The following is a 14,395-nucleotide window of genomic DNA, read 5'->3' as shown; positions in this document are numbered from 1 at the left end:
AACTCCAATGAAAAGGATTTCCTAACTAGCCTATGGAGAACCCGATTTACTGATGACTTGACAAAAGAGATATAAACGTTAGATTTGTTGATCGTTTAAAAAAAGAGATATTAATGTTAGATAATTGAGTTAACATATCTTTAATATCCAAAAACACTTGATCAAAGGAAGGAAGAAACACCCGATGCTGAATTAAAAATGCACTTATCGACTTTCTAATTTGTCAACATTTTCTTTTTTATGTTTTATACTTTCTCAAACATGTTTAGTCCAAAGAATCTAAGCCCAACCACCTGAGTTTAATTTGAATCTATGACCACTCATTTAGAAAGATGACGGGAATTCCATATACACTACATCAGGGCCAGATTTTGGGTTGTGCAAGCTGGACTACAGCACAGGGCCCCAAAATTTTAGAGGGTCCAATATTTAATTTTTACCTAGCTAGTTTAGACATTAAAAATAAAAAGTTTTCAATTAATATAAAAAGTTTGAAAAACCAGTTGGCTACATTTAATTCAAACACAAGTACACAACCTTATTTTCCACAAAAAGGACAGTTATGTTCTCCCAAATTTCAAACACAACCTTATTTTCCAAAATAAATTTCAAACAAATGCAACCTTATTTAAAAAAAAAAAAAAAAACAGTTATCTTGCATTAGTACTGTACGAACTAAGGATTTTTCCAGTACAGAGTAAGGCTTGAGCACGCAAGCTCTACTATAAATGGAGAGCACGGTGTGACCAACATCGTGAATTAGGCAGCAACCTTACGGATTTTAGGAGTCACTCCGCTGATCACGGTGCGATCATCAACTTGACAACTGGGATCCGCAAAGTAGTTAGAGAGGTCATGTCGTGACCTCCACCTTAACTCTCGTGACTACTTTATGATAAACAGTCGTCAAGTTGCTTGACAACTAGTCAACTAGCCATCAGAAAGTTGTCAACAATGTCACTCTGCTGGTCACACTGTGACCAGCAGCTTGACACCCTCCCGGTGGCACGAATTGGCTAACTCCTTGCTCCGCTGCTCCATTAAACTTTGCAATGGTTTTGGTGTGACTAGCATCTTGACTTAAGCAGCAACCTTACGGATTCCAAGAGTCAATCTGTTGGTTACGGTGTGACCATCAGCTTGACAACTGGGATCCACAAAGTAGTTAAGGAGGTCACTGTGGAGGTCCACCCTGACTCCCCTGACTACTTTCTGATGAACAGTCATCAAGCTGCTAGTCACGGTGTGACCACCAGCTTGACAACTTGTCATCAGAAAGTTGTCAACAATGTCACTCTGCTGGTCACAACGTGACTAGCAGCTTGACACCCTTCCGGTGGCACGTATTGGCTAACTCCTTGCTTCGGTGAACTTTGCTATGGTTTTGATCCATTATTTTTGAACCATTTTGCCTTGAAATCATCCCGATTCGCCTTCATCTAATGCTTCAACATGCCTAGGTCTTGATTTCCAATCATTGAGCCATAAACACCTTAAATAAGCTTCGTTCTTGCACAAACATCTAACATTCACTTTGAAATTAGTGCAATTAAAGCATATTTGTAGGTTCATTCACGGTTTATCATCTGCCCAAAGAATATAAGCCCCAACTATCAGAGTTTTAACCAATAACCACTCATTTGGAAAGATGACGGGAATGCAATATACACAGGGCCGGCCCTGGGCATGTTTGCCCAGGGCCAATGCATAGAATATACATCATATGTATATTAGTACGTATATATACTATACAGCAGGCAGTAGCCTGCTGTATAGTATATATACATATAATAATATTTTTTTCATTTTTTTTTTTATTTATAATTGGGCTTCTTAATTTGTTTTTAAAAAAATTATATACATATATTATATGAGATTATGAGATTATGGGTAAATTATTGTGTGTACCATAAATATAAGGTACATTTTTTATATACTAAAAATACATTATTTGTGTATTGAATGAACATTATTTGATAGTATATAAAATAATGTACTTTACGTCCATAAATAATGTACTTTTAGTATATTAAAAATTTACTTTTAATTTATGGTCCATGTAATAATGATTGGAGATTATGAGGCTGGAGCAGTATTGCAGTAATCACGCACTCACACAGGAACGAAGCATAAGCATAATTTTCTATTACTATGATATTTTGGTAATTCAATTCTGAATCTCTATCACAAAAGAAAAGAAGAATTGAGCAACTAACTCAATTACAAAATGAAGCTCTTGAAAAAATTCATTACAAAAGAATATCAAATAGATGAGCAAAAGGATGATGCCAATGAAAATTTGTTAGATGCTAATCATCTTCATAAAGAAGATCAGGGGTGCGTTTGGTTCGCACATGGGAATCGGAATCGGAATGGGTATCAAATACTTGGTAAGGGTAATGGGTTTTGGTGAAAGTATTTAGCATGTTTGGTAGTTGGGTGGAATGGGAATGATTATTAATAGTTGGGGAAGAAATGATGAAAGGAGATGAAACCCTTATTTAATAAGGGTATGGGTTTTGCCATTAATGGGGTATTCCAAACCCATAGTAGCATTCACAAAACTTATCAACCAAACACTAACAATCACTTTGATACCCATACCTTATGCCTAAACCCCCCAACCAAACACACCCCAGGTGATTGTGAGACTTGAAAAAATTTAAATGATATATAGTGTGTACAACAATGACAAGTATCACTGTGACGATGAAAATGATATAGGAATGTTGATGAGTTTTTAGATGATGGTGGCGACAAGATAAACTAAATGATTCGTTTTTATTTGACATATGTGATCTAAAAAATTAGGATGTTATTGATTCTATAATAATAGATATTCATGTGAAAAGCGGTCCAAATTCAAATGTTTATTGGAACGGCCTGCATATACACTACATATTGTAGTTGGCAACATTTAATTTCAATTCAAACGCAACCTTATTTTCCACAAAAGGACAGTTATGTTCTCCCAAATTTCAAACACAGTACAACCTTATTTTCTAAAATAAATTTCAAACGCATGCAACCTTATTTTCAAAAAAGGATCAGTTATCTTGCATTACTACTGTACGAACTAAGGAATTTTCCAGTAAAGAGTAAGGCTTGAGCACGCAAGCTCTAATATAAATGGAGAGCAATTAACCTCCCAAATCATACTTAGCTTCTTCGTCTCTCTTATACTTCTTAGCAGTAATGGCTTACAATAATCAACTCTTGTCAGTTCTTCCATCAAACCAAACTCAGCTGGATCGAGTTACTCGTCGTTCTGCCAATTATCATCCAACCATTTGGGGAGATTACTTCCTTACTTATTCTTCTCAACCCAAGGTAACATATATATATATATATATATATATATATATATATATATATATATATATATATATAAATACTTAGGTTTTTAAAATGGTACTTTTCAAGTAATAAAGCTGATACGCCCTTAAAATGTATACATATATATATTTACTATATTGCATGAGGGAAATTTTAATGTGGACCATGGTCTATGTAGCAGAGTTGGACCATAAAATATTATTATTTTGAGTACACTTTAGTTTCATTTGACAATATTGCTATCTTTTTTTAGTTTTATTTTTCCTCCACACTAGTTTTATTATAACAATAGTAAATTATTATATTAATTCTACCATAGTTTCATTTGATAATAATATACAATTATACATTATTGCTTGAGCTCTATTTTTCTGTTTCATTTTCTACACGCACTAGTCTAATTATAGTAATGCTGAAGTATTTTAATTGCACTTCAAATCATTTGGTAATATATGCTATTGTACGACTCTGGATTTTAGTTTTATTTTCTACGTACACACTAGTTTTATTATAATAATACTAAAGTATCATTTTAATTATATTACAGTTTCATTTGATAATAATGTACTATGGTTTTTAGTTTCATTTTCTACACAAACTAGTTTCATTATAGTAACATTAAAGTATGATTTTAATTCTATTACAGTTTCATTCGATGATCATGGACCATGATGCCTCTGTATAACAACTGGTTACATAACTAGTGGATAATTAATTGTGCTGATAAATTAGTCGGTAAATTAGGGAACTTTTGTTACATTTGTTAGCTTTTAACTATAAAATGTATCCCAACACACTCATCATACTATACACTACATGCACTTGCAGAGCGGATCCATACCTTCCCACTCCCACATATATATATATATATATATATATATATATATATATATATATATATATATATATATATATATATATATATATATATATATATATATATATATATATATATATATATATATATATATATATATATATATATATATATATATATATATATATATATATATATATATATATATATATATATATATATATATATATATATATATATATATATATATATATATATATATATATATATATATATATATATATATATATATATATATATATATATATATATATATATATATATATATATATATATATATATATATATATATATATATATATATATATATATATATATATATATATATATATATATATATATATATATATATATATATATATATATATATATATATATATATATATATATATATATATATATATATATATATATATATATATATATATATATATATATATATATATATATATATATATATATATATATATATATATATATATATATATATATATATATATATATATATATATATATATATATATATATATATATATATATATATATATATATATATATATATATATATATATATATATATATATATATATATATATATATATATATATATATATATATATATATATATATATATATATATATATATATATATATATATATATATATATATATATATATATATATATATATATATATATATATATATATATATATATATATATATATATATATATATATATATATATATATATATATATATATATATATATATATATATATATATATATATATATATATATATATATATATATATGTGTACACACACATATATATATATATATATATATATATATATATATATATATATATATATATATATATATGTATGTATATATATATGTATGTATATGTGTGTGTACACATACATACATATATATATATATGTATATGTATATATGTAAATAACTACAGGTAGCTTAGTTGGTTTTTCATTATAATTTAATATTATATGTCTTGACTTCTGGATCCACCCCTGACTACATCTTAGATAGATTAAATATTTATGTCAAACTAGAACTAAGGGGGACAATGTGTCAATTTCATAAATATTTAAACTTTTTAATATTTATGAAAGTGACCATATTTTATTTATTCAATTTTCAACCGTTAGATCTACTAGATGGACAACCAAAATATTTCCATAGTTCTTATAGAAACACAAACATGTGTGTGTGTGAGTGTGCGCGCATACTCTTGAATTGAATACATTGATAATGACTTTTCATTTTTATCTTTTTTTGTTCCCGTGTTCAAAAGTAAGGAGATGAGAAGAGTAATGACTTTTGTCATTACTAAAGAGTTTGAATCCAATAGTATGATAGCAAAAATAAGCAAACAAAATATGGTATAAAAGTCTAGCTACAACCAAACATCACCTGCCTAAATGGTACTAGGTAATAATTAGACATTCAATCATCTATCTTATCCCAAGGTTGAATACACAACTCCAAGCCCCCCGCCCCCTTATATCCCACCCCAACAGATCATTTGAGCTGATGCAAATCACGATAACTTAGTGACTCAGTGAATAATTTGTTCACTTGGAGCATAATCTCCACACTATCTCTGTCAAGTTCCAAAACTTGTTCTCTTCACCCAACTACTACCTACTATACTAATTAAACCAAGAAGCTAAGATTCAATCATCTATCTCGCCCTTAGCGTTGATTGATCTAACATATTTTTTTGCAATAATAATTTGTAAAGAACATAAATTATTGTATACGCAGGAAGTGCATACACAAGAATGGCTAGAGCATCAACAATTGAAAGAAGAGCTGAAAAACATGCTTGTGGAAGTGCCAGACACCTCCTTCAAAAAATTAGATTTGATTAACAAAATTCAACGCTTGGGAGTCCATTATCAATTTGAAAAGGAGATTGAAGCTTCATTGGAACACATATTCAAGACATACGATGAATTCAATGCCGGGGAAGATCAGAGGGACCTTTATAATGTCTCTTTGTGCTTTCGACTACTTAGACAAGAAGGATATCACGTATCTGCTAGTAAGTTACCTTAAATATTACTCCATTTACTCCAGGGTTGGACATATTGTTGTACAGATCAAATTGAAAAAGAAAACAAATATTAGTTTTTGTTAAAATTTACTCCGTAGAAAAGAAAAAACACATCAGCAAAGTAAATGGCACCTCCCCCCTCTATATATATATATATATATATATATTTATATATTACTTCTATTTCTGGTAATAAAAAAGGTGCTTATTGCACCATTTTATTGAGTTCATGGTATATTTGAAGGTTTTTAAAGTTGAAAGATGCACCGAACTTTTCTAAATAATTTGAGGTTTATTTGATATTTTTTCATATATATATAATCAATTAAACTAATTACTCGCATTTTATTCACTTATTTTCTTATGTTTTTTTTAATACTCAATAAATTTTTTGATGTAGATTCTAAAGATGCAAATTTTATACACTAAAGATAACTAAGTGTTAAAAAAATAAATTATAAATAAATAGAGTTAAACCAAGTTAACTAAACTATATACATAAAATGAAAAGGAAAAAGTACTAATAAGGAATTAAATATGTGAACTGATTGAATAAACAAAGTGAGATTGTTAGTTCTAAAGTAAGTTTTAATTAACTCTTTTTGACTCATAAAAATTTCGACAGATACGTTTGAAAAATTTATGGATTGTGATGGAAAGTTCAAGGAATCATTCATCAACAATGTTCCAGCACTGTTGAGTTTGTATGAAGCATCACATCTTAGGGTGCATGGAGAACAGGTTTTAGAAGAGGCATTGATATTTACCACTTCTCACCTAGAATCCATACTACCAAACTTGACCAATAATCTTAGATCACAAGTTAGTGAAGCACTAAAGCAGCCAATTCGAAAGAGATTAATAAGGCTTGACGCACAAAAATTCATATCAACTTTTGAGCCAAATGGAACACAAGATGCTTTATTGCTGAAATTTGCAAAATTGGACTTCAACTTGTTGCAAAAGGAACATCAAAGGGAGCTTGGTAGTCTTACCAGGTAAAGCTTTTGAGCTATATGAATTAATGTGCTACTTTTTGCAAAAATATGTATATACATTATCTGACCTGATCTTTGTCACAAATGTGTCAATGACATATGAAATGGGGAAGATAATTGTTTTCACTAACTAACAATTTCTATATTCATTGTAATCTAGGTGGTGGAAAGGATTAGATGTCCCAAATAAATTGTCTTTTGCACGGGATAGATTGGTGGAATGCTACTTTTGGATATTGGGAGTGTATTTTGAACCAAAATATTCTGTTGCAAGGAAGTTTCTTATTAAAGTTCTTAGTATGACTTCAATTATTGATGATATTTACGATGTTTATGGAACCCTTGATGAGCTCAAACTTTTCAATGATGCAGTCCAAAGGTCAAATTAATTTATATCATCATTCTTGATTAATCTAATATAAGTTTTGTTTTCCCTTTTATATATGATAAATTGATAATAGCTGAAAGACTATTTTTCATTTAAAAATAAAAATAAAAATAAAAATAAAGATAAAACTTTTGCAATGCAGATGGGATGCTGGTGCTTTAATTGAATTACCAGAATATATGAGGACTCCCTATATCTACCTTCTTGATATTTATACTGAAATGGAGAATGAATTATCTGATAATGGTCAATTATACCGTGTCAATTATGCCAAAGAGGAGGTACTAATAATAAATGTTTATCCAATATAGGTGTAGTTTTTTGGATACGTTTTTTTCTTTTCTTTTTTAACAAAAAAAGAATTATTTCCATACGATTTTAGATGAAAAAAGCAGTGGGAGCATATTTTGAAGAAGCCAAGTGGTACCTTGATGGTTGCAATCCAACATTTGAGGAATACATGAAACTTGCAATGTTAACGTCTGGTTATCAAATGATGGCAACGACATCTTTAGTAGGCATGCAAGAAGATTTTGTAACTAAAGATTTGTTCGATTGGGTGAATAATGGAACTTTAATTGTTCAAGCTGCTTCAATTATATGTAGATTGATGGATGATATTGTTGGACATGAGGTAATAATATCTACTCGTGCTGTTACTGACTTTTTATATGATGGATTTTTTTCTTGCCATTGAAAATAGTTACAACTTCATACTCCCTCCGTCCCATTTTATGTGTCTGGTTCGGTTAACGAGACTTGACTGAAGTTATTTTTAATTCAAATTTTCATAATATTAAGTTTAGCATTAATATACAAAATTTATATATTTAGAAACTACACTAAAAGTACTATTAAACACAAAAATCAAATTTAAAAACAAGTAAAGAAAATAAACAAAGAAGAAAGAGTTTGTTTGACCAATGAATAGTAGGTAGGATAGATAAAATTGGACAGAGAGTACTAATTTAATGATGTCCGATTGGTTTTAAATTTAATCTTTATCAATATATATATACTTTGCTTATTTTTCCTTATCAGAAATTTACTAATATAATACTTGTTTTTTGTACTATTTGTATAGTTTGAACAGCAAAGAGGACACTTAGATTCATCTGTGGAAATCTATATGAAAGAATATGGAAAATCAAAAGAAGAGACCATCCGCGAGTTCCTAGAACGAATCACCAATGCATGGAAAGACATTAATCAACAATGTCTTAAACCGACAAGTTTTCCTATGCCTATACTTATTCGAGTTCTCAATTTCGCAAGAGTTATTGATTTGCTATACAGTGATGAAGATTCATATACACATTCCAAAACGAAGTTGAAGGACTGTATTACCTCCATATTGGTTAATCCGATCTCTTGAATTTGAAAACTGATATGATTAAGTTTATGATCTTCATCAGTGTGACGGTGTTGCATAAAATGTTTTGTGTTTTATGTTCTAGTTTGAATAAAGAACGATGTCTAGTATTTGTTTAATTTACATGTTTTTGTTGTATGTTGCAATTCAAAATAAAGAGTGACTGTAATCTTTCATGTTTGCTTTGTTTTCTGTTTTACGCTTTAATTAATTTGGTTTGGAACAAACGGTGGCATGCAAATAGATAAGGTCTTCGTAGTTGTTTTCTTTCCTAATAGTAACAATCCATGTATCAATCCATATGCCAATAATAACTAAGATAGGATCGATGAGAACTGAATGAAATGTATTGAATAAAATTGTTTAAAGATACAGATTACAGGGATATATATAATGAGAGAATCTCAGGCAGACTAGAATAGGGAATCACAGGAAGCCTGGAATAGGAAGTCATAATCTTACTCAAATACATAGAGTCCTAATACTCCCCCTCAAGCACAGGGTAAGCTAGTAACATGTAGCTTGTCTCTAAGAAAAAAAAATCTAGTACCAGACAGAGCTTTAGTAAAGATATCAGCAAGTTGATCTTTGGGTGAAATAAAGGTGACTTGAATATTTCCTGCAGCAACTCTGTCTCTAACAAAGTGATGATAATCAATCTCAACATGTTTGGTACACGCATGAAAAATCGGATTTGCAGACATGTATGTAGCACCAAGATTGTCACACTATAACTTGGGAACGGAAATATTGGGGACATCGATCTCACGTAGTAAAGACAAAATCCAAATTACTTTAGCACAAACATATGTTAGTGCTTTGTACTTAGCCTCAGTAGAAGATCTAGCAATAGTTCTTTGTTTCTTACAGACCCAAGACACAAGATTGGACCCAAGAAACACAGCATAACCACTAGTCGACTTTCGGTCTTCAGGATAACCGGCCCAATCAAAATCAGAAAAGGCATGCAAATCTCTAGATACTGACTTTCTTATTCGCAGACCATAAGTGATAGTTCCCTTAACATACCTCAAGACTCGTTTCAGTTGTTCCCAATGTGAAACTATAGGAGCATGCATATGTTGACACAGTTGGTTGACTGCAAAGGATAGATCCGGGCGCGTGACAGTCAGATATTGTAGTGCCCTTGCCAAACTCCTATATTGGGTAGGATCCTCATACAAGTCTGCACTGAAAGGAATAGTTTCCGAAATAGAAATAGGAGTAGATAATGCTTTGCATTCTGCCATTCCATCACGTTTTAAAATATCAGTCATATATCTCTTTTGCGAAAGTAGTATACCACCATCACATTTAACTATTTCAATACCAAGAAAGAAACCAGGTTCACCAAGATCCCTAATCTTAAAAGCAGCAGACAACTTTGATAATAAACGGGTTACAAGATCTGGATCACTCCCCATCACAAGTATATCATCCACATAAACTAAGAGGTACACATAAGCAGAATCTTGAGAAAAATAGAACATAGACACATTTGTTTTTTATGCTTGAAAGCCAACAGTGAGCAAAAATGAGTGCAAACGATTAAATCAGGCTCTAGGAGCCACTAGTACAAAAATACACATACACTACAGCTATAAATATCTTTCCGCTACACCGCTAATCGGGCTCTAGGAGCCACTAGTACAAAAATACACATACACTACAGCTATAAATATCTTTCCGCTACACCTGTAGCGGTGTAGCGGATGGAAGTGACTCTAAAAGTCCTTGGCTTTCCGCTACACCTGTAGAGGTGTAGCGTAAAGTGTAATCTAACAGTTTGGATATAGCTAATGAGAGAAGTAATCTGACAGTAATAGGTTTTACCACAGGGCTGAAGGTATAAAAAAGTCCTGACCTGGAACCTGATAAAACCTTTTGCTACTAACCTGTCTTTGTGTCTCTCAACGGAACCATATGCTTTCCTCTTGGTGCGAAAAAACCATTTGCAACCAATAACATTCATATCAGGCTTGGAGGGAACAAGACACCACGTTTGATTATGTAAGAGAGCATTAAACTCTTGATCCATTGTTTCCCGCCATTCAGGATGCTTGACTGCCTGTGAGTAACAGGTGGGATCAGTAGGACAAACCTGTACAGTCAAGCCTGCAGGAAGAGCACGAGATTTGCTTCTAGTGTCCATGGCATGAGTTCGCTCATTTGGGCACGCGGACGGCCACGAAGCCGTTTTTCTGTCACCGTAGGGAGTGTAGGAGCCACCTAAGTAGGATCTGTGGAAGGAGGACATGGATTCAAGACTGATTCGGCCCAAGGACGTGGCATAGTGTCTGAAGGAGCCTGCATAACAGTCTTAGCAGCAAAGGAAAAACCATCTCATCAAATCGGACATGTCTACACACATATATCTTATTAGTTTGTAAGTCCATGCACCTATACCCCCTAAAGGACTCTGGGTACCATAGAAAGACACAAGGAGAGGACTTATAATCCATTTTGTGACGATTATAGGGCTTTAAGTGAGGATAACATAGACAACCAAAGACACGAAAAAAGGAATAGGAAGGAGGAGATTTATGCAACATAAGATGAGGATTAGAGTTATTTAACACAGATGATGGCATTTTATTGATCAAATATACCGCAGTCTCAAACACATAATCCCAAAACTTAGATGGAACGGAGGCATGGGCCATGAGTGCTAGACCAGTTTCAACTATATGTCTGTGTTTCCTCTCAACACGACCATTCTATTCATGAGTATATGCACACGATTGCCTATGATGGATCCCTAACTGGACAAAAATATTGATGTAGCTTTTTGTATTCAACTCCCAAATCAGACTGAATGGATTTTATTTTTCTATTAAAGGATGTCTCAACAAGGGTACGAAACTTATCAAAAATAGCATAGAGATCAGATTTCAGTTTCATAGGAAAGAACCAAGTGTAGCGAGAGTAATCATCAACAAAAATGACAAAATAACGATAGCCATTTGTAGATAATAAAGGAGCTGGACCCCAAATATCAGTGTATACTAAATCAAGAATATTCAAACTAGACGACTCAGCACGTGGTAAAGTAAAACGCGCAGATTTTCCCAATTGACATGCATTACACAAACTAGAACTATCATGAATATTATTCCTAGAGCCACTAATCGATCATGACTGAAGAACGTGACTAAGGACACGATGATTAGGATGACCTAGTCGGTTATGCCAAACTGACGTAGAAGCACGAGCTGACAGAAAGACAGAAGGAGAGGAAGCTGGAGTAGGAAGAGTATAGAGCCCCCCTGAGCTATTGCCCTGCAGAAGGATTTCCTTGGTGGTGATATCCTTTACAACAAAAAAGGAGGGGTGAAACTTAAAAAACACTTTATTATCTGATGCAAACATTTGAACAGACAGTAAAGATGTTGACAAACCAGGAACATGGATAATATTATATAACTTAAGAGACCTAGATGGGGTATCAAAAGTAGCATGACCAACAAGACAAATAGACAGGCCCATACCATCACTGACACGTAAAGTGTCATTACCAGTGTACTTCTTCGAGGTAGAAAGGGCATCTATGTCCGAAGTTGCATGATATATAGCTCCGGTTTCCGGTAACCAAGTATGAGAATTTGATGAGACACTCAAACCGTTCTAAAACACCAAATTAGCTTGAGGACCTAAAGTCCTTGAACGACGCCAAACACAATCGGTTGCCACGTGACCGAAACTAGAACAAATGAGACACCTTTTTCAAAGCGCAGAACACAATTGGGTGTCGTGTGGCCAAAACCATTACAAAGTTGGCATGGAACATCAAAGCATCGAGAACAATCGGTCGACACATGACCAAAACTATAACAAACGAAACACGATTTTCTAAAGCGTAGAAAACAATTGGGTGCCACATGACCGAAGCCAGGACAAAGTTGACACTTAACATTAAAGCCATGTCTATCACGCTGTAGACCTCGGCGCGGACTGCCACGATCCCAATTGCTACCGCTTTGTTGAATGATTTCAGCAGCACGGACATAGATGAGACGGTGGTACGGACAGATGACAAGAATAATTATTAGGAACGTAACCCTAGCTAACTGATACCAGATGAGAACTGAATGAATTGTATTGAATGAAATTGTTCAAAGATACAGATTACAAGGATATATATAATGAGAGAATCTCAGGCATACTAGAATAGGGAATCACAGGAAGCCTGGAATAGGGAGTCATAATCTGACCCAAATACATAGAGTCCTAATAGGATCGACATATGTTCTAACCTAGACCAAATTATATCGTGGACCGCGGTCCACTATCCATTCAATTTCAAATGAAACGGCCTCCGATCTGCGCCATTCACTTTTAGTTCATATACACTACAGTTACATTTCAACACAACTGCAGTTATATTTCGATATAACTACAATTTCATTCGATAATATAAAAACACAAATGTCAAACTGTTATTCAGTATCAGTTCATATTGATGAGTAAAATGGTGATAGTAAAAAGAGGGTGTAAATGTCATTCCGCTGAGGATTGGGACTATGGCACGTACTTGTATGATATGTAGAATTCTAGGCACTAAAGTATTGGCAATGCACTCAAGAATTCAGTTCAGCTACTTTCGTAATCAATAAACTAGAATTATGCTAGGATTGCCCCACTTTCGTGATGCATAAATCTTAACCTTAAAATACAAAAGCATTATAAGGCCCCAAATTACCCATATTCTCATAGTAGGAAAAATTGGGTTGAAATTGGTTAGGCTAAGTCTTTCACCTAACTTTCGTTGTGATGAAATCCTCTCCAAAGCAAATCAATAAAAGTTGCGCATCAATTATCAATAAGAGGAATTTATAATCCAATTCAAACATAAAACCCTAGGGAATCAATTTATCCCCTTTATGTAATAATCATAAACCTAGCACCAAGATTAGCAATAGAACCCTAATCCAAACCCAAAAGCTAACTACTCATGCATCATAAAAGTAAACAAAGCAAAACAATAATAAATAACCATAAACATTGCAAGAAATCTGAAAAGAAAGTAAATAAAGGAATACGAGAACTTTACTATTGATGAAGAACAAATCCAACTTCAATCGGAGATTCCAAGCTTGAAATTAAATAATCTAATGTAAAACTAATCTAAACTATGCTAGGGAAATATAAAGAGAAGACGAAAAATAATCTAAAACTAACTAGGGTTGGGAACTTCTTAAATTGTATAGAATATGTAGAATATATAGGAGATAGATAGGCCATGTGCCCATGAGGCAGATTCCAATTCTTTTCCAATTCTTATTCTTGTTTCCTTTCCTTCCTTAGGTAATTTTTTTTTCTTCCAAAACTTGTCCAAAATGTTC

General features: G+C 32.3%; 1 protein-coding gene across 2 annotated transcripts; it reads left to right on the top strand.

The window, feature by feature from the left end:
- The first annotated feature begins 3,171 nt into the window (after positions 1-3,171).
- Positions 3,172-9,229, top strand: LOC116029930 ((-)-germacrene D synthase-like). 2 transcript variants are annotated; one of them, XM_031271982.1, is made up of 7 exons: positions 3,172-3,330; positions 6,004-6,283; positions 6,921-7,293; positions 7,454-7,672; positions 7,824-7,962; positions 8,064-8,315; positions 8,766-9,229. In XM_031271982.1, the coding sequence occupies exons 1-7, from the start codon at positions 3,196-3,198 to the stop codon at positions 9,054-9,056; spliced, it is 1,689 nt and encodes a 562-aa protein (XP_031127842.1). In that variant the 5' UTR covers positions 3,172-3,195; the 3' UTR covers positions 9,057-9,229. The 2 variants fall into 2 exon arrangements, with proteins under 2 accessions (XP_031127842.1, XP_031127843.1); XM_031271983.1 differs by lacking the exon at positions 7,454-7,672.
- The last annotated feature ends 5,166 nt before the right edge of the window (positions 9,230-14,395 follow it).

This window comes from Ipomoea triloba, chromosome 9 (genome assembly GCF_003576645.1).
Source record: "Ipomoea triloba cultivar NCNSP0323 chromosome 9, ASM357664v1".
NCBI classification, from domain to species: Eukaryota; Viridiplantae; Streptophyta; class Magnoliopsida; order Solanales; family Convolvulaceae; genus Ipomoea; species Ipomoea triloba.
Note: the sequence above shows the minus strand (reverse complement) of the source record. Positions and strands in the feature narration are given on the sequence as shown.